Source organism: Neovison vison, chromosome 14 (assembly GCF_020171115.1).
Source record: "Neovison vison isolate M4711 chromosome 14, ASM_NN_V1, whole genome shotgun sequence".
NCBI classification, from domain to species: domain Eukaryota; kingdom Metazoa; phylum Chordata; class Mammalia; order Carnivora; family Mustelidae; genus Neogale; species Neogale vison.
In genome coordinates this window covers 19,565,422-19,591,222 of record NC_058104.1, presented here as the reverse complement: position 1 = coordinate 19,591,222, position 25,801 = coordinate 19,565,422, and the positions used below count along the sequence as shown (strand labels likewise).

Here is a 25,801-nt window from a genome sequence, read left to right as displayed (position 1 = left end):
GCAGAGCTGCATAAGTCCCTCAGAATGCCAATGTCAGCTTATTCTAGATAATAAAATAGCCAGTCAAACTATGTTCTACAAAATGTTGAAAGTTTTATCCTTCCAGTCAATTCCATACTTCAGAGCAAAGTCAATTTAAATTAAGTTAAACAAAGTACCACTGTTAAAAACTGAGAATTATGAGTAATGCCAATCAGAAATGCAATAAATAAATATTAGAGGATTTGCAAGTTAAAGCAACCATAGAAATTCTATTATCAAAAATGAAAATGTGTTGCCTGAAGAGATTACAAATAAGATGGTAGAACCCAAAAAAGAAAGAGCTTCTGTAGCTCTTTACATAAGTTAATCAGGAGTGAGAATAGGATGGGTTTTGCACCCACAAAAGGAGATGTGATTCAGCATTCATTCAAAATCCACTTAACCAACAATTACCACCTACTCTGAGCCAGGCCTGTTCTACGTCCCAGAAAAAGAGTGGTCAATAAAATCAACATGGCCCCTGATCTCATGGAACTCACATTCTAAGGAAGGGAAATAGACGGTAAACAAGAAACACATTAAGATAATTTCAGATTGGGTAAAGTACTTTAAAGAAAATAAAATTAAATCACATGATAGAAAATGAACGCTGGAGGCCAGAGGGCCCAATGTTTCACCTATAGCAGTGGATAGCAGAGCTTCTGGAGCCTTGAAAAGTATTTAGCATTAAAACTTCTATCTTGGGGCAACTAGATGGCTCAGTCATTTAGCAGCTACCTTTGGCTCAGGTCATGATCCCAGGGTCCTGGGATCAAGACCCTCATCAGGCTCCCTGCTCAGTGGGAACCCTTGTTATCCTCCCCCCACTTCCCCTGCTTATGTTTTCTCTCCCACCGTGTTTTTCTCTGTCAAATAAATAAATAAAATCTTAAAAAAAAAAAAAAACTTCTATCTTGGGGTGCAGTGGCTCCATTGGTTGAGCGTCTGCCTTCAGCTCCGTTAGGATCCCAGGGTCCTGGGATTGAGGTCCACATCAGACTCCCTGCTCAACAGGAAGTTGGTTTCCCCCTCTTCCTCTGCCCCACTGCTTCCTTGTACTCACACTCTCTCTCTAATAAATAAATAAATAAATAAGCTTTTTAAAATTTTTCTATCTTATTTCAAGCTTCCTAAAAGCAGAGCCTGAGGCAGGGATTTGGTGAATATAAGGCACTAAGGGAGAGTTCTCAGGAGATGGGAGTGAGGGAAACTGACAGGGTAGGATTTGAAAGAAGAGAAGGGAGCTGTGGTTACAGTTAGAGATCAGCTTCAGCCTAATCCCACAGAGCTCTGGAGCATAAATTGCACCCCCATGCTATCCCATCCTGAGGCAAGGAAGCTGGTCTTTGGTCCTCCTATCAGTCAATCACTGGCCATAGGCACCTAGGAGTGAAGAAGCAGTATGGAACACCTTACCAAGTGAAGCAAGATTTGGCCACTTAGCTGAAGGTAATTTTCCAGAACATGGAACAGCTGAAGTGAATGTGAGTGCACTGGCCCAAAAAGAGGATCTGGGTAGAAAACCAATAGCATCCCTCACAACTTCCAAATTGCTTTCCTGCTTCTCTCTCTCAAACAGTACACTGTAAGTTTTGTCATTACTTGTGGATATAATTTTCTGCTCATTTGTCAAACAAATAGCCACAACCCAGGTGCCATTATCCCAAAAATCTTCCTGGTCATTTATGCTCCATACCAAATCAATATAGTGACATCACCCTTGGTTCTACTAAAATCAATGAACTTTTGTGTTTTTCAGAACATCCAAACTCTGGGTGGTAGAGGAAGTGTCACAGTACAGCCTTCAAGCTAATAGCTTTACTGAGACAAAGGAAAGTACTTGCTCCCCAGATAAGTAGGACATTCATTCATTAAACCAAAATCCACTGAGCCCCTACTATGTGCCATGTCCTGATCAATGAGCTGCTTTACAACAACAGGACTTAGTGAGATGTGTCCATCTCATTGTTAATTCATTGGTGAGCAAACATAAAATTCTTTTTTTTCCTAACTTTTTTTACCAAACTTTGTCAACAGCCACCTTTCTGCTTGGGGGATCACTTAAGAATATTTTCATTACTTTGAAATCATGTGTGTTGTTAAAACAACCTGATTTGTGGTCCAAAGCTTTCCTCTAGCCCTTATTCCTCCTCCTCAGAAGTCCCAAGATCAAATCTCTTTGGCTCTGACTGGGACATGGGCCCAAGTCTGAGCCAACTGCTGTGGCCAGTGGAAGTAGTGTCCTCGGATTGGCCAGGCCACAACCAAATCCTACCTCTGGAGCCTGATGTGGAAATAACACATCCCAAATCAGCCATGAAGCAAGGGCAGAGTCTCTAGGGGAAGTCAGGGTTCTCTGAACCATTAGAGGGGGAGTGGGTGCTGGGCTGGCAAACATATTAAGTGTTCACTACACACATCGGGGAAGGCTTTGTGGTGGTTTGCTATACCTGGAGGCAAAGAAAAGAGTGCCTACCACATGCCAAAACACAACCTCTACCACTTTATCTTAAAGTTAGCTGACTTAATCCTCACAAAAATAACATCAACTTTTTGGCATTTTACATGTGGAAACACGAAGTTTAAGAGATTAAAGAATTCACTCACCATCATGAAAACAGAATGTACCATTTTTCCTCCATTCCAAGGAACTTCTTTTCATTTTTCCATCTCTGAAGCTGGAGTGCATCTTACAATCAGTGGAGTATCATGGTTTCACTGGCAGCACTTTTTTTTTAGTAGCACATAAAATAATAGCATGTCTTGCAATGGTGTTATAGATTTGATGAGATCCTGGTAAAGCCAGGAATGAAGTCCAACGCCATCTGATTCCAAGGCTCACATGTTCTCTATGTCTCTGGGCTAGGGCAGGGACATCAACAAGCCAGGCTTTACTTGTTATGAAAAAGATATGAGAAATAGTCCTGATAGAATTTTCTTCTTATCCTTGCAGGGGAGGAAGACAGCATCATTCCACTATCCTGGAGGAGGTGCGAAGTACAAAGGAGAGGCTGTCCAGCGGTCCCTGGTAGAGTCTTACACTCACCCAGACAGCAATGAGACAGAGTGGAGGGAGAACATTGACATTGTCATGAACTGGTTCACTAAGGAAGATTTTGACTTTGTAACTCTGTACTATGGAGAGCCAGATAACGTGGGACACAAATTCGGGCCTGAGACAGAGAACAGAAGGGTGATTATTCAGCAAATCGACAGAACCATCGGGTACCTGGTGGAAGCTATTGAGAGGCACAGCTTGACCAAGAACCTCAATGTCATCATCACATCAGACCACGGCATGACCACAGTGAAAAAGGAGCCCAACGTCACTGAGATCCTCTTGACCAACTACATTAAGTTCAGGGACTTAGTCAAGTTTGACATTGTGGATTATGGTGGCTTTGGGATGCTCCTGCCCAAACCAGGGCAAGAGGAAGCCGTTTACCAAGCGCTGAAGAATGCACACCCTCATCTCAATGTGTACAAGAAGGAGGAATTCCCAGAACGCTTCCATTTTGCTAAACACCAGCGGGTCCTGCCAATCGTGATGTATGCTGACTCTGGTTATAACATCAATGGGGTGAGTTGATTCTAAAATGAATAAAGTCATCTTGGGTCTTGGAGACAGCCTCTAGAGAGGAACAGGTCTGAAAAAAAAATGAAAATATAAGTTGTAATCCACTGTTTCCTAAGTGTTCCCCATCCCCAACCCCACATCCCACCCAACCAACCCTGTCCCATGTTACCACTATGTAATAATAATGACAACATCCCTCCCTGACCAAGGCCCTGTTCGGCGCTGTACTAAAATTTTAACATGAATTATTTCATTTTTGTTTTCCCAGCTCCTAAAGATATCTTATCTCCCCCATTTTAATGAGAATAAACCAAAGCTAGAGAGAAGTGATTTGGGATTAAAAGTAGATACACCAAAAAAACCCACCTGCTGGTTCCCCTTTGCACATATCAAAACTAATAATGAAAATAATAAGCAACCCTGTTCACAAAATTATACACAAATGCTCATAGCAGCATCATTCAAAATGACCAAGAAGTGAAAACAACCCAATTGCCCATGAGTTGATAAGTAGATAAATGAAATATGGTATATCCATACAATGGAATATTATGTTGCCATTAAAAGGCAGTCCCAGGGTCCTGGGACTGAGCCCCACATCGGGCTCTCTGCTCTGTGGGGAGCCTGCTTCCTCCTCTCTTTCTCTGCCTGCCTCTCTGCCTACTTCTCTGCCTACTTGTTATCTCTGTCAAATAATAAATAAAATCTTTAAAAAAAAAAAGGAACAAAGTACTGATACATGTTATAACTTGAATGAATTGTGAGAATACTATGATGACGGAAAGAAATTAGATACAAAGGACTACATACTGTATGATTCTATTTAAATGAAATGTTTAGAATAGGCAAATATATAGAGAGAGATCACAAATTTGTGGTTGTCTAGAATAGGGGGTTGATGTCAGGAGAAAATGGGGAGTGACTGCTGAAGGATACAGGGTTTCTTTTTGGGGTGATGAGTGTCCCAAAATTGATTGTGGTGACAGTTCCACACCTCTGAGAAAAATTTTAAAATCTTCAAATTGTATATATGGTATACAAATCATATCTCAACAAAGCTGTTATGAAAAATAAGCAAATCTAAAGAAGAAAATACCAAAATCAAGGCTAATTGTAAGACATAAGTGAGGTGGTCTGGTGTTTGTAAACTACCAACTAATAATTCATGGCAGAACAAAGTTTAGGTGATATTTAAACATCACATGACAGAAGACCATCCCAGGTATAGCTTGGAGAATGCTTGTCCTAGGCTACGGACAGGAGTTAAACATTATAATCATGTCTGCAATCTGTATACTCCCATATTGCTACAAATTCAGAGTATAACAGGTTTGAGAAAACTCATAAGGTTATTGTTTAATATTGGTGGAAACAGTCACAGCAAAATGCAACAGTTTATTGATATTTTGTAATCTCTCACACAGCCCAGAACACTGACGATATGTGCCCAAAGCTAAGGTCTTGCCAAGAAGAGATTCTACAGTCACTGGCCTCTTTGTAAGCCTGGTTCATGGCATAACAAGCTGAGAGTGAGGTGAAGGGATTTAATGCAATAGTCACATTCCCAACAGAATCAACCAGCTTTGAGGGAATAGGGAACATTCTGCACTGGCCGTTAGGCAGAAAATTCTTGGAATCTCAGTGCCTCTCACTGAATACACTTCTCAGATCCCCATCCACCTGCCTGCTTTGGTGTGCACAGTGAAGTAGGTGTTCCTCTTCTCTCTTTAGGATTGAGGAGCTTGCAAAACACTTGAGGCCATCACCGGAGATACTGTGTTTGAGCTTACTATTATTATTATTATTGTCAGTATTACCTTCTTGCTGTGTCTAATGGGTATGCTTTCTTTATTCTCTTTCTTAAAGATCTTTCATTCCTTCCTCTTTTCTTTGGCACTGCAGAGCAGTGTGCTTCCTTGTCATTTAAATTTTCAAAGATCTCATGGATCTGACATGCATAACATATGGATAGTTTTCTTTCAGGGGACTGGAATCTAAAATGGCTTTTTTGTTATTATTTTTCAGCGACTTATAATATATTTCAACAAGGGAGATCATGGCTTTGATAATGTCCACATGGACATGAAGACCATATTCAGAGCTTTTGGGCCAGATTTCAAGAAGAATCACATAGCTGAGCCTTTTGACAGCATCCACATCTACCCACTCATGTGTAAGCTTCTGGGGGTTACCCCTGAACCCCACAATGGCTCCCTGGCCATCACCCAGGAAATGCTTGTGGACGCATATGACCAGCAGCCAGGTGAGATACAAAAACAACCAACAGAAAATTGATAGCGTGCTCTGTCCTGAGAAAAGAATCAAAAGGTTGGGGGGGTGGGGGTTAGTGGCAGAATCAAGCAGAATAATCCTGTTTCCCGAGAGCTTCGGTGCCCCCAGGGCAAGACAGTTGCAGCTCTAAACAGATAGAGGAGGAAGTAGGGAATCCCTCCACGTGTTGGTGGCATTTCACATAGTGCCTTTGGGGCAAAAGGAAGCCTCTGTATAGAAAATGTCAAGCAATAATCCTTGTCCTCAGAAATCGCATGCACTCTGACGCCCCTTCTAGATACAGAAAAGCAGCCTTCATTCAACAACTCAGTCCTTGCTGGTGCCAGAAAGAAAGCTGCTCAAAGGGAAAGAATGAAGCCTTACCATTCCACTCACTGCTGAAAAAAGGGGGAAGGAGGTGGTGTCTGTAAATAAGGTTGCTAGTTCTTAAGACTTCAAAATCTTAAATGTGAACGATACAAAGGAAGAATGGAATCATCTCTGAGAATTCAGTTATTTGCAAACACTGGCCAGCTTTTCTTCTGCAGAGAGAAACTTAGGCGCGGCTCAGTGATTTTTATTTTTTTTTAAGATTTTATTTATTTATTTGAAGAGATCACAAGTAGGCGAAGAGGCAGGCAGAGAGAGAGGAGGAAGCAGTCTCCCAACTGAGCAGGGAGCCCCATGCGGGGCCCAATCCCAGGACCCTGGGATCATGAACTGAGCCAAAGGCAGAGGCTTTAACCCACTGAGCCACCCAGGTGCCCCATCGGTGATTTATTATACTTAAAATAACTATGCTCAATTAGAACAGAGTACATAGGACACCCTTTTCACTCGAAGCCACTGCCCATGATCTTCTTGTGAACTTCCAGGAAGCAGGCCATTTTGTAGGAATCTAATTAAATGAATGACAATTCACCAAATTATTTAGGATTTTTTTCTTTTAAGTTTTAGAGTGTTGCTAGAACTATTTGGCCCCTACCGCTGTCTCATAGCCCACTGGGAGCCTGCGGTAAGGTCTTTGGCTATTGTCAGTTATTGATAAGCAAAATGTCCCACCAACTGATGATTCTCAGCAAATTGGCTTTTAGCAAATTGGTCACTTGGCAAAGTGGTCATTAGGAAAATGGGTCATTTGGTGAATAGGTCGTTTAGTAAATCGGCTTTCAACGACTTGCCCTACAAGGTTTCTTTACAGTGAGCACTTTCTTGGGTTAAATGTACATTTCATTTCCATAGTTAATATTCACCAGAGCCTGGATGGAAAACTTCCCACGGATCCAGGAGCAGCCAGAAAAGCCTCTTAATAATCAGACAATTAAAAACCATCTGATATTTTATCAGGAGCGGAGACACAGAAGACATTGGCTCTCCAAAAGGCAGTGCTTGGTCTCGCGATTGTCACAGGAGTTCTTGCAGTTCTGTTTGTTGCTAGCGTGACATACACAGCCATTCATCGGAAAAAGAAGTGAGTGTTCTTTGGGTTTCCTGTGGTTAATCAGGGCACATTGTAATAATCCACTTCAACCACTTCCTGCAAGCCAAAGGGGATCCAGCACTTTGAGAATCGAGCAACAAGGCCAGGTTTATGATTTGCGACCTAAGCAATCACTCAAAGCCCAAGGCTCGGAAGAGCCCCCAACCTGGTTTAATAATCTACTGTCACCATTTCAGAATTCTTGATTTTTTTAACAAGGACCCTGCATTTTCATTTTGTACTGGGCCTCCCAAATGACATACCAGTTGTATTAGTTTTCCGCGGCTGCCATAACAAATTACCCCAAACTAGCTGGCTTAAAACAACAGATACTATCTCATAGACCTAGAGGGTAAAAGGCCAAAATCAAGGTGTCAGCAGGGCCAGGCTCCCTCTAAAACATATAGGGGAGAATCCTTCCTTGCCTCTTCTAGCTTTTGGTGGTTGCTGGCAATCCTTGGTATTCCTCGGTTTAGAAACGCATCATTCCTGTCTCTGTCTCCATCACCACATGGCCATCTTCTCCCTGTGTCTGTCTTTACATGGTGTTCTCTTCTCTTATATGGACACCAGTCATGATATTTAGGGCCCTCTACAGCCAGGATGACCTCATTTTAATTATATCTGCAGACTCTATTTCCAAATAAGGTCACCAGTACCATAAGGTCCTAAGTACCAAGGATTAAGGCTTCCAACATACTTTCTGGGGGAGTGGGGAAACACAATCCAACTTGTAACACTGGTTCTGCCACCAACCAAAGCATTATAGAGTCCTGATGCCCCTCTTTCTATATCTCAATAATTACATCATTAGACTGAGCCACCTATATCCTTATTATACCCAACCCTGACCATTCTTCTGCTTTAACAAAGCTCTTTTGCCAATAAAGCGGGAGCCTCCTGAACACTATAAACAACCTAAGGAAAGTCAGAACTTTACTTAACCTTAACTCCATTACAAAGCCTACATTTAACGTAATTTATATTTGAACTATAAAAATTTCCTATAAGTTGAAACATGACCTATAAAGGTCTCTACACCCTGAAGCAACATTTTAAAAAGAAATCAATTGGTCCTTTTCTACAGAAACCATTAGCTATAGGAGAGATAAAAGAAAAACTTCAAGGTACTGATTAAACTGCCATGCCCACAGTATAATTTCTAAAAAGCAACCATTCCATACAGCTAAAATGTATTAGAGGGTTGTGGTTGTTGGTGTTGTTGTTATTGTTGTTGTTGTTATTAAAAGCCTCAAATCCTTATTATTAAAAGCCTCAAATCCAGAAGCCAAATCTGCAGTATAGCGTGTGCACCTACATATCCCCTCAATGCTGGCAGAACTTTGGGATGTGTCCTAAAGCCTCTCTTCATATAAACACTCCCTAGAATTTTTAGTTTTTGTGTTAAACCGCAATCCTAATCTTCACTTATACCTGAACACACACCTATGAGGTCCCTGGATGTTGAAAACGACTTCAGTGCCTTGATTCTTCTAGATTCAGATCTAAAATTTGTAACTTTATGACCTTTGTCCCTCCCAAGAGCCCACACACCAAAATAAAGGCTTCTTCTGTGTGCAAGTCACTGCTATGGCTCACTTGGGATCCTTTCCCAATCTACCTCCCATCTATGGCATCAGGAAAGGCTGAACCAGCCTAGATTTATTAGTATCTTAGAATAACATCATACAGTATTACTTATTATGGCATTGACTGTACATGCCCTTTTGCTCCTCAGAAGAAAGGCAATTAATAGCGATTGTATGTGTTAACAGAACAAGCCTAGTATTTATGAGTTTGACCCTTTCCATTGGTTTTCATTGTCTACTGCAGGCAGAAAGCTGATCAAAACAGCAGAAGCGGACCAGTCCACATGGCCCAGTTCTGAAGCTTCATTCCCTTAGGACCAATACTCAGCCCTGGTTGAGACATTGTCATATTTCAGGTGATTCTACCTCAGGATATTGTGACTGAGAGGATTTCTGCAACATCAGTCCCAGAAACCATTAATTCTGGGTAAAGACAGCAATAATCACAGTCCACCCTCTTTATTTAAATCAACAGTGTTGGGCACCTGGGTGGCTCAGTGGGTTAAAACCTCGGCCTTCAGCTCGGGTCATGATCTCAGGGTCTTAAGATCAAGCCCCACATCGGGCTCAGCAGGGAGCCTGCTTCCCCTCCCTCTCTCTCTGCCTGCCTCTCTGCCTACTTGTGATCTCTGTCTGCCAAATAAATAAATAAAATCTCTAAAAAAAAAAATCAACAGTATCAAGGGAATAAAAGACATCATTCTTATGTCGGATCCTGTGCTCACTGGGTGCTAGTGTTAGAACAACAGATAGGAGGGGGCGCCTGGGTGGCTCAGTGGGTTAAAGCCTCTGCCTTCGGCTCAGGTCATGGTCCCAGGGTCATGGTCCCAGCGTCCTGGGATCGAGTCTGGCATCGGGATCTCTGCTCAGTGGGGAGCCTGCTTCCCCTCCCTCTCTCTCTGCCTGCCTCTCTGCAAACTTGTGATCTCTGTCTGTCAAATAAATAAATAAAATCTAAAAAAAAAAAAAAAAAAAAAGAACAGGAGAATAAATGCATTCAATTAGAATTAATTCTCCTCTATTGTTCTCAAAGCTGAGCAGGGCTCAGTGTTTTTTCATCTGAAAGGGGTAATAAGATTTAATCTGCCCCCTCATCTACCTTCTGCAACTATATTTAACAAATTAGCTCTGGACTCTTCCAAATGGAGTTTTATGAGAGATGCGCTGAAGTGAACGTTCTAGGCTTTGAACACAGCTCAGACTCCGCAGGCAGCGCCCGCGGGTTGCTGTCTACCCTGCCTTTCACTCCAGGCACAGTAATGCCTAATGGAAATATTTTTTTTTTTCTTTTCTTCCCCATCCCCACCATCCCCAGCAGCCCCCTTACTCTCCTTTCACACTCCCTTCCCTACAAAGTCAAACTTCTACTCTAAGTCCTCCCACTTCCGGGAGCTCACCTGCACGACAGGTATTGCCAAGCCCGTCCACACGCATCTGTGTGGTAGTTAGTGCGGTGCCTACTTCCGCGAGAGCTCCTGAGCCCCCGAAAATGCAGGGACCACTCCTGGTTTACCTCACGGTTGCATCGCCTGACAGCACTGGGTACGCAGTAGGTGCTTAATAAGTGTCTGGTGAAGACAAGACTGGGTGGGTTAGGGGCAGATGCAAAGGCCAGAGGAGTTGGGGGATGGGGGGCAGTCCTGCCTGGTGTTGAGGGGGTCATGGAGAGGACGTGACGTCAGGCTACCCTTGCCAAGCTCCTCGCGCCCTCCCTCAGGACTCTGGAGAGCACCTCAGCGCATGGCTCCCACCACGGGGGCCGTTCGAGGTCGCCGTGGACGGAACAGGGTACCGCGCTGTGGAGAGCACGCGGACCGCAGAGAGGATTAAACCCCGCACGGCTTCCAGGGGGAGGTTTAAGAATCTGGCAGAGGGGCGCACCTCACAGCCCTCCAGTCATCTTGCGGCGCCCTGGGGGGTCAGGTCTGAGAACCTACGTTCCCTCGCCCATTAACCGCGCCACCTACCCACCCGGAGCGGCAAACCCGCACCTTGTCTTGAAGGGGCGGCGACGGCATGAGGCCGCCAAACACCGGCCTGAGGACGCAGCCTTGGAAAGTTTGGGCCGTCAGGCTCCTTCGCTCCCAGGAGCGCAACTGGGAGAGGGCTACGCATCCGTCCACTCGGCCAAAAAGACCCTCGTGAAGGCGAAGGAACAGCGAGAATGTTACCTTGCCCTTCGCCTGACTGGAAGCTACCAGAGAGCGGCAGCCTCGCGCCTGCCCTCTCTGGCGCCAAAGCCCTGACTCCTCCCTTCAAGCCCCAGGCCCCGCCCCTAGCCAACCGTGGCCCCGCCTCCACACCTCCCACACTTCCGGCGGCTCCTGGCCCCGCCCCCGGCCCCTGCGCAGCACCTCGGTTCCACCCCTCTGCCGCCCCGTCTCCCGGGCAACGCCGCGGATCCGCCCCGCCCCGCCATGGCGCCGGAGGAGAGCGCGGCGGCCGCGCGCCTGCTGCCGAGTTTCGAGCGCCGCTTCCTGGCAGCGCGCACACTGCGCTCTTTCCCCTGGCAGGTGGGCGGTGGGGCGCGCGGAGGGAGGGCGACCGGCGGCAGTGGAGGGGTGAGGGCTGGGCGGGCTCCGGCGCCGGACCCGTTCCCCCCCCCCGCCACGTGATGTTCTCGGCTCCCTCTCTGGACCCGGCCGCGCGTCCGGTTCTTGGCCCCCGGGCTCCGCCGGGGGCGCGGGCTGGCGGTGGGCAGCAGGAGACACACCTGCGCGAGTCTGGGGGGCCCAGCCTGCACTCAGCCTTCTGCTCCCTCTTCCCCTGGCCCTTCCCGCCCTTGGCTGCCTTTGCACAGAGTCCACGAATTCAAGAAATGCGGGGTTTCCTCCCACTTCTCTTTGTCACTCTGGGGTTAGGTCGGACAATTCACGATAAATTTCATTACTTTTTTTGTTTAGCCAGTTGTTATTCTAGCCATTGCTGCTGCCCTTTTTTTTTTTAAGACTATCTGGGTTGTTTTTTTTTTTTTTTAGGTTTTATTTATTTGACAGAGATCACAAGTAGGCAGAGAGGCAGGCAGAGAGAGAGAGAGAGAGAGGAGAAAACAGGCTCCCTGCTAAGCAGAGAGCCCGATGCGGGGCTCGATCCGGGATCATGATCTGAGCCGAAGGCAGAGGCTTTCACCCGCTGAGCCACCCAGGCGCCCCGCTGCTGCCCATTTTAACAGTCAACGTCCTCAGGACACCGGGAGACCAGTTGTAATGAGCGCAATGACCAAGTCCCAGACGCCACACCTCCCGCCCTTGCCAGGCCTCGGTATTCTCATCTGTACCATCAGCATTGGACAAAACCCTCGCAGAGGCAGTTTGAGGCTCTTATGCTTGTGATGGAAGAGACGGGGCGGTGGGGAGGGGGGTGTTGTTTCAAAACAGGCCAGAAGAGAGACGAAAGAATTCTCACCTCCCCTGCTCTGGAGACCTGCCCTTCTTGCACATGGAAATGACCATGGCAGCAGCTTCCTTCTGCCAATGCAGGGGCTCTAATGATGCTGCCTCCTTCATAATTCATGTGCGATGAGCTCACTGGGATGACTCAGATTGGGTACATATTCCTCCCCCAATTCTGCCCCGTCTTAAGGGGTGATGGTTAGTCATTTGTGCCTCATTGACCTAACCCATTTAGCATTCTGAGAGATCTTTCAGATCAGAAAGGAATATTTTTATATTAAAAAATATTATTATATTTTATATATATATTATTATATTTTAAAAATACTTCATTTTTTAACCCAAAATGTAAACCTTCATTACAGCATCTATGTGTCCGAATTCAATATCAACTATAATTATTCACAGGAAATGAGTGCTTACTCTGAATTAGGCCCATGATAAATGCTTACTTAGACTAGCCCACAATAGTCGTGCAATGGGTACTATTATTACCATTCACATTTGACCAGAAAGATTGCTTGATTAGTAAAGAAGTAGAGTGCAGTAGTGGGGGAGCTCAGGCCTGGGATCCAGCCTGCCTGTTTTGAGTCCTGGCCAAACCCCATACAAGTTGTGTGACCTTGGGCAAGTGACTGCATTTCTCCTATACCCTAGTTTTCTTATTAAGTGGGAATACAATGATGGTGCTGGTGTCAGAATTACAGGAGATTGAAGCACCCGAGTCAATGTCCAGGTCTTGGTGAGGTGGGTGTTAGCTAATATTTTTATTCCACCACCAAATATTTACTGAATGCCTTCCTTGAGCTAGGCACCAGGAACCAGCAGTACATATTACAGATGAGGCCCTGGTTGGATGGGAGAGCCAGAGAATAAACAAGTCAATGAATAAGCAAGAAGACACCAGGAGATGACGGTGGCTGTAAAGTCAATGAAACAGGGAAATGTATCATCAAAGTCGGGGGAGTCAGGAAGGCCTCTCCCAAGAGGTGATATTTGAGCCAGAACCTGAACAGTAAAGCAGCCCGCTATGGGAAGGCACTGCCAGTGAGAACAGGCTGCTGCACTTGAAGAATGGCAAGGAGGCCAGGGCTGGGGGCAGACAAGGTCAGAGAGAGGGCAAGGGCCAGGCTAATAGGCCTTTTAGAACCTAACTCACTGGAGAAATGAAGGGATTTGCTTGATGTCACATATCAGCCAGGACCAGTCTGTCTGCTTCTAGAACCTGAGCTCACTGCTAGGCTGGAGTTCCCTGTCAGAGAGGACAGCATAAACTAGCCATTGTAACTCAGATGTCAAGTCCAAGGTGAGCCCATCAGGTGTCAGTGTCATTGCTCCTATAATTCCTGGTTGGCCATGTCATCCATGGAGCTGCCCTGTGACCTAAGCGAGCCTAAGCAGCCAGGGCTAATGCAGACCCAAGAGTCTGTCTTCTGATATTTTTTCTTTGACTCATCCAGGTCTTACCCAGGACTTCTCAAGTTCAGACTTTCAGCCAGTCTGTGGCTTTCACTTCCAACTGGCCCCAGGTCCCTGGGGAGAGATCACTTAGCACTTTGCTAACATGTCCTATTGCATGTTTAATGTTCCTGTGAAAATGCCCTTGAGATTTCTCTCTCTCCCCTCCACCCTCTCTCTGAATAGAGCCTAGAAGAGAAATTAAGGGACTCATCAGGTCCTGAGCTGCTGCTGAATATTTTGCGAAAGGTAAGAATCAGAATCACCAGCCTCCTGACTTGCCCATGAAGACGTGATAGAAACACAGTGGGTGCACTTGTATCCTTTAAAAAGAAAGACACTGCATTTAGGTGGCAGCACCTCAGGCAGCTCTGGCTCTGTTGTTTTCCTAGACGAAGACATTAGAATATATAAAAATCTGCATGAGAGGAGGGAATTTGGGAGCTGTTTTAGAAATCATCCACAATGAAAACCAAGATGACAGCTATGGGAAGATCTTCTCGCACTTGGTAGCTGCTCAAAAACTTTCTTTTTTACATTTACATTTAAGGAAAAAATAAAGTGGCAAGTCTTGCCTACTCATGTCTCTTCTTAATGTAGTTATGCTCTGCTTTTCCGAGCTAGGGTTTGAATTCTGAGGTACCTCGGGGCAGGGGTACAGGTAAGACCGCCGCTCTGCTGGCCTTGCCCCACCCTGACCCTAGCCATGTGGATCAAGTGGCGATCACACTGCATTCTGACTATGAACTTTCTTTTTTTTTTTTTAATATTTTATTTATTTATTTGAGAGAGAGACAGTGAGACAGCATGAGAGGGGAGAAGGTCAGAGGGAGCAGACTTCCCATGGAGCAGGGAGTCTGATGTGGGACTTGATCCCAGGACTCTGGTATCATGACAGGAGCCGAAGGCAGTCGCTCACCCAACTGAGCAACCTAGGCGCCCCTGGTTATGAAGTCTCTTAAGCATCATGAACCCTTCTGAAAACCCAAAGCTATGGACTCTCCTGTTCTAATCTCACCCCCGTTAAAAAATAGGACCAGAAGAATACATTTTATGTACAAATTCCTGGGAGTTAGAGACACTACTCCAAGCACCAAGCCCATCCAAGAAGCCTAGGCTAAGAATTCCTGTGTAGAGGGTGAACCAAGATCGTCCGACCACCATGTGGGGAAGATGTTGCCATGGCTTAGGGGAGGCTTGAGAGCAACCCCGTCGTTCAGGACTGTAAGCTCAGAGATTCTGAGGTCCTTGTGGGGCAACCCACTCTTGATTTTCACCTTGAGGCTAAAACCTAACACCAGCCAACCAGAAAGCCCCTGAAGGGTCATGTGAGTATTTTGTTGCCCATGAGTAAAATCCTGTCCACCACGTGACCTGGCCCCTACTCTCACTACCCCTGTTGCTCTGCCCTCGTTCCCAAAATGCCAGGCCATGCCTGCCTCAGAGCCTCCACAAACTATCCCCTCTGCCTGGAACTCGCTCCTCCCGCTCTTTGCTTCTCTAGACATCTGCCGAAGTGTCACCCCTGAGAGCCCCCTTCCCCTCCACCACACCGCAGGCAGAGTCCCCATCTTCCTCTGTCCCGGCCATCATAGCACTCGTCCTCAGCCTGGCATGTTAGCTCCAGGAGAGCAAGTGCCAGGTCTGCCTGTTCCCGCCGTTTGCGCTCTCCCCTTTTCCACAGAGCCGGGCAGTCCCTCAGTTGTCCCCACTAAAAACTAATTCATGCTGCCTGCTCTGGGCAGGGGCGGCATAGACCATTCAAGCTGCTATAAGAGAATGCCATGGAATGGGTGACTTGTAAACAAGAGCAATTTGTTTCTCATGGTTCTAGAGGCTGGGAAGGCCAAGATCAAGGTGCCCGAAGACTTAGTGTCTGGTGGGGAACCCACTTCTTCCTTCATAGACAGCTGAGTCCTCACTGTGGAAGGACTGAGGGAACTCTCTGGGATTTCTTATAAGGGCACTAATCCCACTCATGGAAGCTTCACCTTCATGACTTAATCACTCCCGAAGGCCCTGCCTTCTAATACCATCACATTGGGATTTAGACTTCAGACTATGAACTGGGGGGGAGGGGGGGACACAAACATATGGTCTATAGCAGGGTCCATGTGCTCCATGTTCTGCCCAGAATGTTCTGTCAGCCTACACCACTGTAGTGGAGAAATTTTTTTGGAAAGGGAATTGTATCTGAAGACTTAACTGATTCAGATTCATGAGGGTCACCTGAACCCAGAACCCTTGTGTCTGTACACATCTTTTCTGAGGGCTTGAGTAACGGGGGTTGCCCTATATTCACTTGAAGTTTGTGGGAGACTTACAGTGGGGTCTGTCTAGCAGCTCACATTGTGTCCTTTGTCACAGACTGTGAAACATCCTCTGTGTGTGAAGCATCCGCCGTCAGTGAAGTATGCCCGGTGCTTTCTCTCGGAGCTCATCAGAAAGGTCAGTAATGGGCACTGTCTGGTAGCCGGACAGCACCTGGGACTTGCCTGATTCTCAAGAAGTGAACTCTGCCTGGCTTTGCCCGTTGGAACTCATGCCTTTTGCCTGCTCTGCAAACCCCAGTATGTCAGGGGGGCTCCCTGTGTAACTGTTCCTAGCTGGGTTTGACCTGTCAGAGGCTATGGGGGGCAGGAGGAAGAGAGGCCAAGGTATCTCTGCCTCAGTGCTTCAAGAGGTCTCCAGCAGCAGCTGCATTTCTTCTGTGGTCCCAGCTCCCTGCTCCTTTCTCCCCCAGGCTGCCAGCCCACAGGTTCTTGACCTATTCCTGCTGTTGCCGAGATCTGGGTTGCCACACTGCCCTCTATTGGGTGTTTTAGGTCTTGCAATACCCTCTTCTCCCCAATGAACTACCGGATGTGGGCTCTTTTCCTGACTGATACAGGATGTATTTTGTTTATTTATTTATTTATTTATTTATTTAGACAGAGACACAGAGAGAGAGGGAACACAAGCAGGGGGAGTGGGAGAGGGAGAAGCAGGCTCCCCACCGAGGAGGGAGGAGGGAGCCCGATGTGGGGCTCTATCCCAGGATTCTGGGATCATGACCTGAGCTGAAGACAGACGCTTAACAACTGAGCCCACCCAGGCGCCCCTACAGGATGTATTTTAAAAATTAGCCCAAAGCTGCTGGGTTTCACATTAGACTGGACCTCAGAGAGGTGATTCCTTAGTGATCAGCATCAGACCTGCTATCTTCAGCAACTGAATGCATGGGCCATGTCTCACCTAAGCTTAGCACATGAAACAATCCTGGCTTCTCCGTTGCCTCCCCACCTGATTCTTACCAACAGTCGTGGCCCACAGATCTCCCCAGAACCACCAGAAGCATGGCCATCTCACTGCTGCCCCTGTGAGGTGCACAACAGAGGCTTGCCCATTGATGAAGCTGGCCACGCCATGTAGAGTGCCCATCTTTGTGGCTTTTGCCCAGGCTCACTTAAAAGCTCCAGTTGTTTGATCCATCCACAACATCACGATGGAAGGGCAGAGCTCCCTGTCACCGTCACATGGCAGTTCATGCAGTCCCGTTTCTGCTGCCCTAGACTACACCTCACCCTCACCCTCTCTATACCTGAGATACCATCCAGCTCCCCCACCACATGAACTTTTCATATGCCAGGTGGCTTGTATTAAGTTAATCCATCCCAAACCTCCCATCCAAATTTGGTAAAAATCCTCCAGTCAGAGAACAGGAAAATAAATAAATAAATAAACTCATGGAACCTTTGTTTGATTCATGAGGGTCAACTTAACCTCTTGCCTGAAGCTCTTGCTTTGCCTACCCCCAGCATGAGGCTGTCCACACGGAGCCTTTGGACGAGCTGTACGAAGCATTGGCAGAGGTCCTGATGGCCGAGGAGCCCACCCAGTCCCACCGGAGCTATCTGCTGGTAGGAGATGGGCTCCCTCCCCGAATGATCCACACATCCACTCCTGCGCACAGAGTTGAAATTCAGACTCCAGTCAGCGTCAAGTGGGTACAAATCCTGCCCTGTCAGCTCTGAGGTCTTAGAGGAGGTCAGTTAAGCACACTGAGCCTTGTTTTCCCCATCAGCAAACCAAGCATTTCAATACATAATAGTACCTATTTTATGGGGTGGCTGGGGGTTAAGTCAGGTCGTGCACATAATTATGTAGTAGAGACCTGGTGCTCAGTCCTCAGTAAATACTTAATGGTGTTACAGGAGAGCAGTCCCTCTCCGCTGCCCACCGGCACCATCCTCCCTGGCCTGGCAAATACTGCAGCCCTTGGACTGGTGTTACACCTTCTTGGTCCACAGAAGTCCGTTCTGCACATAATACTTAGAGGGGTCTCGGGTTTTGTTTTGGGCCTTTTATTATAAAATAAAACACAGATGTAGGAAACCACATAAAATAAATGTACAGCTTACCAAATTGTTGCAAGGCAGCCACCATGGTAACCGGTACTCCAGTCAAGGGACAGAACTTTGACAGGCAGCCCACAAGCCCTCCGTCACTGCAAAGTGACCACCAGGGCCTTTGGAGCAGTCAGTCTGTGGTTTCCTCCCACCCACATGCACCTCTGGACACCAGCCTTTACTCTTGCCCATCAGCTCCCTCTGGTTTGAAGTCTCCCTCCACGTGCAGGTCCCCCTCCAGCTGTTTCTTCCCTGGCAGTGTCTGTGTTGCTTTCCACAGGCTGGATTTACTCGCCTGTGCGTGGTGCTGTTCGGCTGGTTCTTCCGGCTCTGTTTCCCACTAACTGGCTGGTTTTGGAGGCCCGGTCAGACTTACATCTGCTTGATCCCTTTGGCAAGAACACAACATGGGGCTCTAGGAGACACACATCGTATCTGTTATGGTAGCAGTTATGAATGCTCAAAGCTTATTCTTTAATTCATTGGAGAATATGAAAGGGTGGTTTTCTAATTCTGTCACTTTGTTTTCATTCTTTGGCTAGAGAAGTTTTACAAGATGTCTCCCTTTATCCACTGTTTGGTCACCCACTGATAGAGACCATAGAGGAGAGGCAGGATACAGACTTGATTCTTTCTTTGTCAGTGCAGTGAATTGGTTTCTTATCATACCCAGAAAGAATACAGCCCACTGCAAACTGTGTCCTTAGTGAAGCTCAAAATGTGCTCTTTTCTCTCTTCTTGAATTTCTTAAATATGTTCCTCCATCTTCCTTGGTATGAAGTGTTGCTGTGGAAAACCCTGGTAATAACCCAATATTCTTCCCTGTGTATGCCCCATGCCCTTCACTCTTAAATGGCCAAAGGTCTTTTCCCTTTAAAGTCCAGAATTTTAGTAGAATATATCTTGAGGTTGGTTGTTCTGGCTCAGTGATCTTGGGTGCGTTGTGGACTCCTTCAGTGTTTATCTTTTATTTTTTAGGAATGTTTTCTTGAATTAAAATTTTTAGTATTTGGTCTTTGCTTTCATTTTCTGTGACAAAGTACCCAAAAATGGGTATCTTAAACAACAGAAATTTATCGTCTCACTGAAAGTTCAGGAGGCCAAAAGTCTAAGATCAAGTTATTGGCAGGGTTGGTTCCTTCTGTGGGCCGTGCGGAAAGGATGTACGCCTCTCTCCTCAGCCTGCCAACGGCTGTCTTCTCATCATCTTCCCTCTGTGCCTTCTGTGTCCTAATATCTTCTTACAGGGACACCAGTCTTACTGGGTTAGGGCCCACCCGATGACCTCATCTTAAGTTCAGAGAGAGCATCGTCTCTGAAGAGACCCTGTCTCCAAATAAGGCCCCAGTCCTGAAGTGCTGGGAATTAGGACTTTAACATAGGAGTTTGTGAGGAGGGCACATTGAGCTCCTTATAATCTCTTTCTTAATTTCTTTTTGATGTTTAAACTTTCACTACTTTCACCTTCCGTTTCTCTAATGGGCCTATCTGTGTTTATGTTTTTGTTTTCTTTCTCACCTTCTTCTCATGTAACTTGATGTCTGAAGTGTTTTCTGTTCTTCTCACACATCTCTCAGTGTTTGTAGTTGCCATTAGGCCTCACCCCCAGTCCCTCATACCCCCGATGACTAGAGCAGCAAGTTCTCTTCTCCATGGGCTGTGGTTCACAGCTGACACTGCATTTCCAGTGAACACTTGGCTACTGGGCTTCTGTCCTCAGGCATGTTGTGCACCCCATTGTTCACACACACACACACACACACACACACATCTTATGTCTGTTGGTCATTTGCCCCCACTTGTTGATACTTTGGCTTCACCTAGTTTTGTTGAATGTTGTCCATATCTCACTACTCTGTTCGTATGTGGGGATTCAGGAAGATTCAGAACCACACTCCCAGAACCCCCAGAGTGCTCCCTTTGATTTAAGACATAAATCAGAGCATGTCGCTTGATCACTCAGAGCCTGCCAACAGCTGCCCTTCACACTCAGACTCAAATCCTAGTTTCTCACGTGGCCTGCCAAGCCCTGCATGCCCTGCTGCAGCCTTCCTTCTTCTCTAGTTCCTTCTGCTCTCCCTCTGCTCCAGACCCCTGGCATTCTTAGCCTTCCTTGAACTCGCCAACTAAAATGCTGCCTCAGGGCCTTTGCAGCTCCTCTATCTGGAACACTCTCCTCCTAGAATCTCATATGCCTCACTTCTCCTTTATACTCACATCCCAGGTCACATGACACATCCTCAAAGAGGCTGTTTCTGACCATTCTATCTGAAATAGACCCCTCCCCCAGTCTCTGTTATCATGTAGTCCTTTTTATCTCCTTCATAGCACTGAAAACCTGAGAAATTACTTTGTTTATTATGGTTTTAACCCCCATTGGCATGGAGGTTCCATAAGAACAGGGAATGACTTCATCATGTCACACGTGAATCCCTAGCATCATAATAGATGCTCAGGAAAAATGTGCGGACGGATGAATGAACAAATAACTGCTCACAGTACTCCAGAGACCAGAGTCTCCTATATGAGTTGGAGAGCTAGCTCAGAGATAGCCAGAAACCGCCCCCAGGTGACTGCGTGTCCGAAGTGCCATGCTCAGATGCCCACTTTGGAGAACACAGTTCAAGACTGCATGTTCCAGGAAACACTTGCTTTGAGGGTGACAGAAAAGTTTAAGGGCCGGAGAATTCCCAGGCCCCAGATGTTGGGTTGAATTGAGGAAGGCCCCACACACTAAGACTTTTCACACGTAGCTCATGATGCCAGAGAGTTGTGACTTTTTGGTTTTGTTAATAATTACAGATTCATAGACATTGCAAAAACAGTACAGAGAGGTGCCCTTTCCCTAGATTCCCCTGTTGGAAACACGGGCCCTAACTTATACGGCTTCACTACCAGGACCCTGACGTACACACCATGCATGTGTAGGTGTATCTCATTTACCACACATGCAGGTCCGTGTGGGCACCACTACAATCAAGATACCGACCTACTGTCACCACAAAGACCTCCTTTGGGCCTCCCCGTCCCCAGTCCCTACCAACCCCCACCCTGGCAGCCACTGATCTGTTCTCCCTCTTCACAGTCCTGTCATTTTGAGAAGGTGAAAGGGGTGGAATCCCACCATGTGTGATCTTCTGAGACTGGCTTTCTTTGTGCACCATGAACGTCCTCAAGACCCATGCAGGTGGCACGTACAGTGATAACCTGTTCCTTTCCATTGCTGTGTAGTATTCTGTGGCAGAATGTTCCACAGGCTTATCTACCATGCACCTGTTGTGATGTTTTTCTTTTTAAAATCAGCTCCTTGTCTCCTGATAGCTTGGATTAATCCTTTCCCTGTCTCGGCCCAGCCTTCCGGAGACTCAGTCACACTCTCTGAGAGCACAGCCATCGTTTCCCATGGCACCACCGGCCTGGTCACGTGGGACGCCGCACTCTACCTTGCAGAATGGGCCATAGAGAACCCGGCTGCCTTTGCTCACAGGTGACCTCGGGGTGCCGGGCAGGGCAGGAAGGCCAGTTTTCTCAGCACAATCTCACAGGCCTCCTTCTCCCACCCAGGATTGTCTTAGAGCTCGGCAGTGGAGCTGGCCTCACGGGCCTGGCCATTTGCAAGACATGCTGTCCCAGCACGTACATCTTCAGCGACTGTTACACCTGTGTCCTTGAGCAGCTCCGAGGAAACATCCTTCTCAATGGCCTCTCATTGGAACCAGATACCACTGACCCTGCAAGGCACCCAGGACATAACGCCTACAACTCAGAGAGTCCCAGGGTGATGGTGGCCCATTTGGACTGGGACGTTGTGACGACCCCTGAGCTCGCTGCCTTCCAGCCAGACGTAATCATAGCAGCAGGTACTGCTTCCTGCCCCGCAGCAACTGGAACGGCTCTACCCAGCGCTCAGCTCTGGGAAGGGGACAGTGTATATCCTGCCAGGCAGAGGAATGATGAGACTTGTAGAAGTGCCACTGTGGGCCTTCAGGGAGACATCAAACTACAGGGCATGGCTCATGGATGCCCTAAAGCCACAGTCCTCCCACTTGACACAGTGGTCACATGTATTCCTGTTAAAATGGTTCCTTCAGATAAATGAACCCAGCTTTTCTCAGCAAAGCCTGAGATGGAGTGCACAGGCCCCAGGGCACCAAAGCCACCTGACCTATTAGCCAGGCTGCAGCTGAGCAGAGAGATTTTTATGTCCCTCCCTTGAATCTGAATGAAATGGCCAGAGCAGCCCCATGAAGCAGGGGAGCTGAACAGCAGCCCTGCCTCCGCCACCCCCCAGTCTTCAGATGTGGGGCCAAAATGGCCATGGCAGCCCTATCTTTTCAGGGCTGCAAGGGACAAGCGTGATTCTCCCAGGACCATGTCTGATTCCTATACATGTCACAGACACCCAGCCCTGGGGCAGACCTAGGGTCGAACCACAGTGGTTTCAGAGTCAGGGAACAAGCTCTGAGTGCCCCACCCTGGTAAGGGCTTGCCTGATATTTGCACATATGACTCCAAGGGCTCTGCCTGCACGTCTCTGTCCCAGACCCAGATCAGGCCCCCATGTCTTTCAGAGACAAGCCCCACATCTTATCTCTGAGGGCATGAGTGGGGGAAGGGCAGGCCCAGCCACTTCAGGCGCAAGGACAGGGTCCTTGACACAAGGGGTGTTTGGCCAACAGCCCCCTTGTCCTCCACTGAGTTCACCCAGCCCCCAGTCCAGCTGACAGTGCTGTGGCTCTGATCCTGGCCTACAGCCCTGAGACCTCCATGCCCACAGTGGCCAGAACACAGAGCCCGAGCAGCACCTTCCCAAGTAAGGGTGCTGACGGAGTGAGTTTACCCCCTACCCCTCAGTGCAGCCAACAAAACAGCAGATCCCTGCAAACAATAAGTCTGAGACAGAGAGCTGCTTTGGGGGTATTTCATTAAGCATCTTCTAAATAGACCATAGTCAAAGAACTGATTTTTTTTTTAAAGGAACACCAGTGAGTCCTGGATATTTTCCATTTCATGCAGGGTTTTTCATCAGCTTTTTTTTCCTCTCCGAAGAGTTTTCCTTTTTAACCATTGTCATCTTCTTTGGTCCAGTGTCATGGTTCTAATAAAGCTGCTGGTTTCCAGGCCTCAGCCCTGCTGCTGATGTCAGCACAACCAGGCACCCTCTTTCCTGGATCCTGAATCCTAGAGGGAGCCCCTTTCAGTAACCTGAGTTTTTTCATTGCAGATGTGCTGTATTGCCCAGAAACTGTCCTCTCCCTAGTCAGAGTCCTACAGAGGCTCTCTGCTTGCCTGAAGAACCAGCAGGCTCCTGAGACCTACATTGCCTTCACCATCCGCAACCCAGAGACCTGCCAGCTGTTCACGAGCGAGCTGGGTGAGCCCTGGGCCCTGGGAGGGGCTGCTGTCTCTAAGAAGCCACCTGGGCCCCCACACAGGACTCCAGAGAGGCAGAAATCAGCAGAGTAAAAGAATGGGGCCCTGAAAACAGACAGATAGGCTGGGCCATCGGCCCACTACCCGCCCCCGGGTGCTCAGTGGAGGAGGCCTGGTCAGGAGAGGAGGCAGGCCGGGGAGCTGTGCTCGGAAGGGGAAGAGGCAGTTTATGCAGCAGTCCTACAGGTCAGACCAGCAGTCCTACTATGTGTTGAGAGCAGGTTTCAAGGGTCTTCAGGCCCATTTCCTGGTCTGTGGAACAGAGAAGAGAGGATGGTGAATGCCAGTGGGTGTCAGGGTAGATGGGTTCTGGCCACACAGCAGTGGGGTGCAGGGTCCAGAACTGCGCCTGGTGAACCTGGGCTGCCACTCCCCTCCCTGTCTTCATCTGTGTGGTAGGAACATCCACCTGGGAGGTGACATAGGACCTGGCATTGGGGAGCACTTGGGAACATGGTAGCTGCTGCTATCACTGTATTAAGAACCCAGTAAATGGAAGAAGAATAGGGAGGACTCTGGAGGAGGGGGGCCTCTGCCGTTTACACCCCAAACTGGCCCTGCTGTGGCCAGGTACGTCCTCAGACCGGTCAGCCCCCCAGCATGACGGAGAGGTGTGCTGTCATCCTCCAGTCTCACCCATGGAAATTCTGGGGTGCATGGCGGCTAGGGACTGCCTGAGCTCCAGAGTGGAGCCAGGCAGCCGACTCCCGCCCTCCACTCTCCCACCCCACAACCACTGGCCACTGTCCTGCAATCCCTGTCACGTGCCAGGCCCAACCGGGGCTTGCTTCACACAGCCTGGCTGCAGTGTGGTACCACGTGTACCCCCCAACCTGCCCCTCCCCAGCACAGCCCCCACAACAGCTGCCTCTATAGGCAAACACCCCCTACGTGTGCCCGTGTCCCAAGGACAGAGTGCCCTGTAGCTTTGAAAAAGAATGAAGTCCTCCTTCAGACACTATATGAAAAATCTCTATACTATAGTTTAAGTGAAGAAAGCAAAATACCAAACACCATATATATATATATATATATACCCATTTTTTTTAAGAGAGGAAGAGGGAGAACCCTTTTTTTTTTCTTTTTTTCTTTTGTTTTTGTTTTTGAGAGGGAGAATCTTAAGCAGGCTCCATGCCCAGTGGGGAGCCCAACATGCAGCTTGATCTCACAACCCTGAGATCATGACCTGAGCTGAAATCAAGAGACGGATACTTAACGAACTGAGCGAACCAGGTGCCCCAACTCCTTCTATTTTTAAAAATAATCCTCTCCATGTTCATATGTATATAGGGAAAAATCTGAAAGAACATAGACCAGTTAACATTTGTTATACTTGGTGGCAGGATTATAGACACACACACACACACACACACACACACACACTCATGTATATTTTTTTTTTTACATAAGCTCTAGGCCTGGTGTGGCACTTGAACTCATGAACCCAAGATCAAGAGTCCCAAGTTCCACCGACTGAGCCAGCCGGGAACGCTGACACTTGTGTACTTTTAATATTTCATTTTTATAATTACTTTCATTCATAAAACACTGATGACAAAATGATCCTTGCCAAGGGCTCTTCAGGCATCTGTGCTTATGAGGAGGATGTAAGCCCTTCTGGCATATATCTAGCCTCTGCCAACAGGCACCAGGCTAAGTGGTCAGGAAACCCAGACAGGTCTGTGACCTTCTAGGGAAGGTATGTCCCAGAAGACAGGCGGCAAATGTGGCTGCCATGCACCATTTAAAAACTCAATTCTTGGTCCTATCCCTGAAGGCTGATTCTAGGTGTCCGGATGGGGCCCAGAAGTCTGTGGTTTGTATATACCCCCCGGCCTGTCCTGCAACCCCACATTATATAGGTGGTGTCATGTCCCCAGACCCCACCATCCTGAGACACATGTTGTATTTCCAGGCCGGGCTGGGATCCCATGGGAAGCAGTGCCTCATCACAACCAGAAGCTGTTTCCCTACGAAGAGCACTCAGACATGAAAATTTTGAAATTAATGCTGTAGGTTTACAAACGTTTTTAAAGATTAACATGAAAATTAAATCACCATCCTGGAAAGAATTTTCATGTGCCAAAGCTGATAAAATTTTCACTGGACTTGAATGCTTGAAGAATGCTAAATTCAGAATCAGGACTGCAAACTGTGTTCTAATAAAATATAAACTATTCAAGTGGGTGCCT

General features: G+C 47.4%; 2 protein-coding genes and 1 long non-coding RNA gene across 3 annotated transcripts in view; all 3 read left to right on the top strand.

Annotated features, from left to right (window-relative positions):
* Positions 1–11,184, top strand: part of LOC122896074 (ectonucleotide pyrophosphatase/phosphodiesterase family member 7-like) — a 30,626-nt gene extending 19,442 nt beyond the window's left edge. Inside the window, exons 3-6 of the mRNA XM_044234013.1 lie at positions 2,975–3,601; positions 5,624–5,861; positions 10,656–10,726; positions 10,942–11,184. Coding sequence (XP_044089948.1) covers positions 2,975–3,601; positions 5,624–5,861; positions 10,656–10,726; positions 10,942–11,184 — 1,179 coding nt within the window. The remainder of the gene's footprint in view (positions 1–2,974; positions 3,602–5,623; positions 5,862–10,655; positions 10,727–10,941) is intronic.
* Positions 11,185–11,346: 162 nt separating this feature from the next.
* On the top strand, positions 11,347–25,791 carry EEF2KMT (eukaryotic elongation factor 2 lysine methyltransferase). Its single transcript, XM_044232536.1, has 8 exons — positions 11,347–11,451; positions 13,975–14,037; positions 16,156–16,236; positions 17,586–17,687; positions 21,530–21,663; positions 21,741–22,036; positions 23,401–23,550; positions 25,525–25,791. The coding sequence occupies exons 1-8, from the start codon at positions 11,356–11,358 to the stop codon at positions 25,623–25,625; spliced, it is 1,023 nt and encodes a 340-aa protein (XP_044088471.1). The 5' UTR covers positions 11,347–11,355; the 3' UTR covers positions 25,626–25,791.
* Positions 14,048–14,366, top strand: LOC122895259. Its single transcript, XR_006382178.1, has 2 exons — positions 14,048–14,106; positions 14,194–14,366. It is a non-coding gene; the product is annotated as an uncharacterized LOC122895259 (long non-coding RNA).
* Positions 25,792–25,801: the final 10 nt, after the last annotated feature.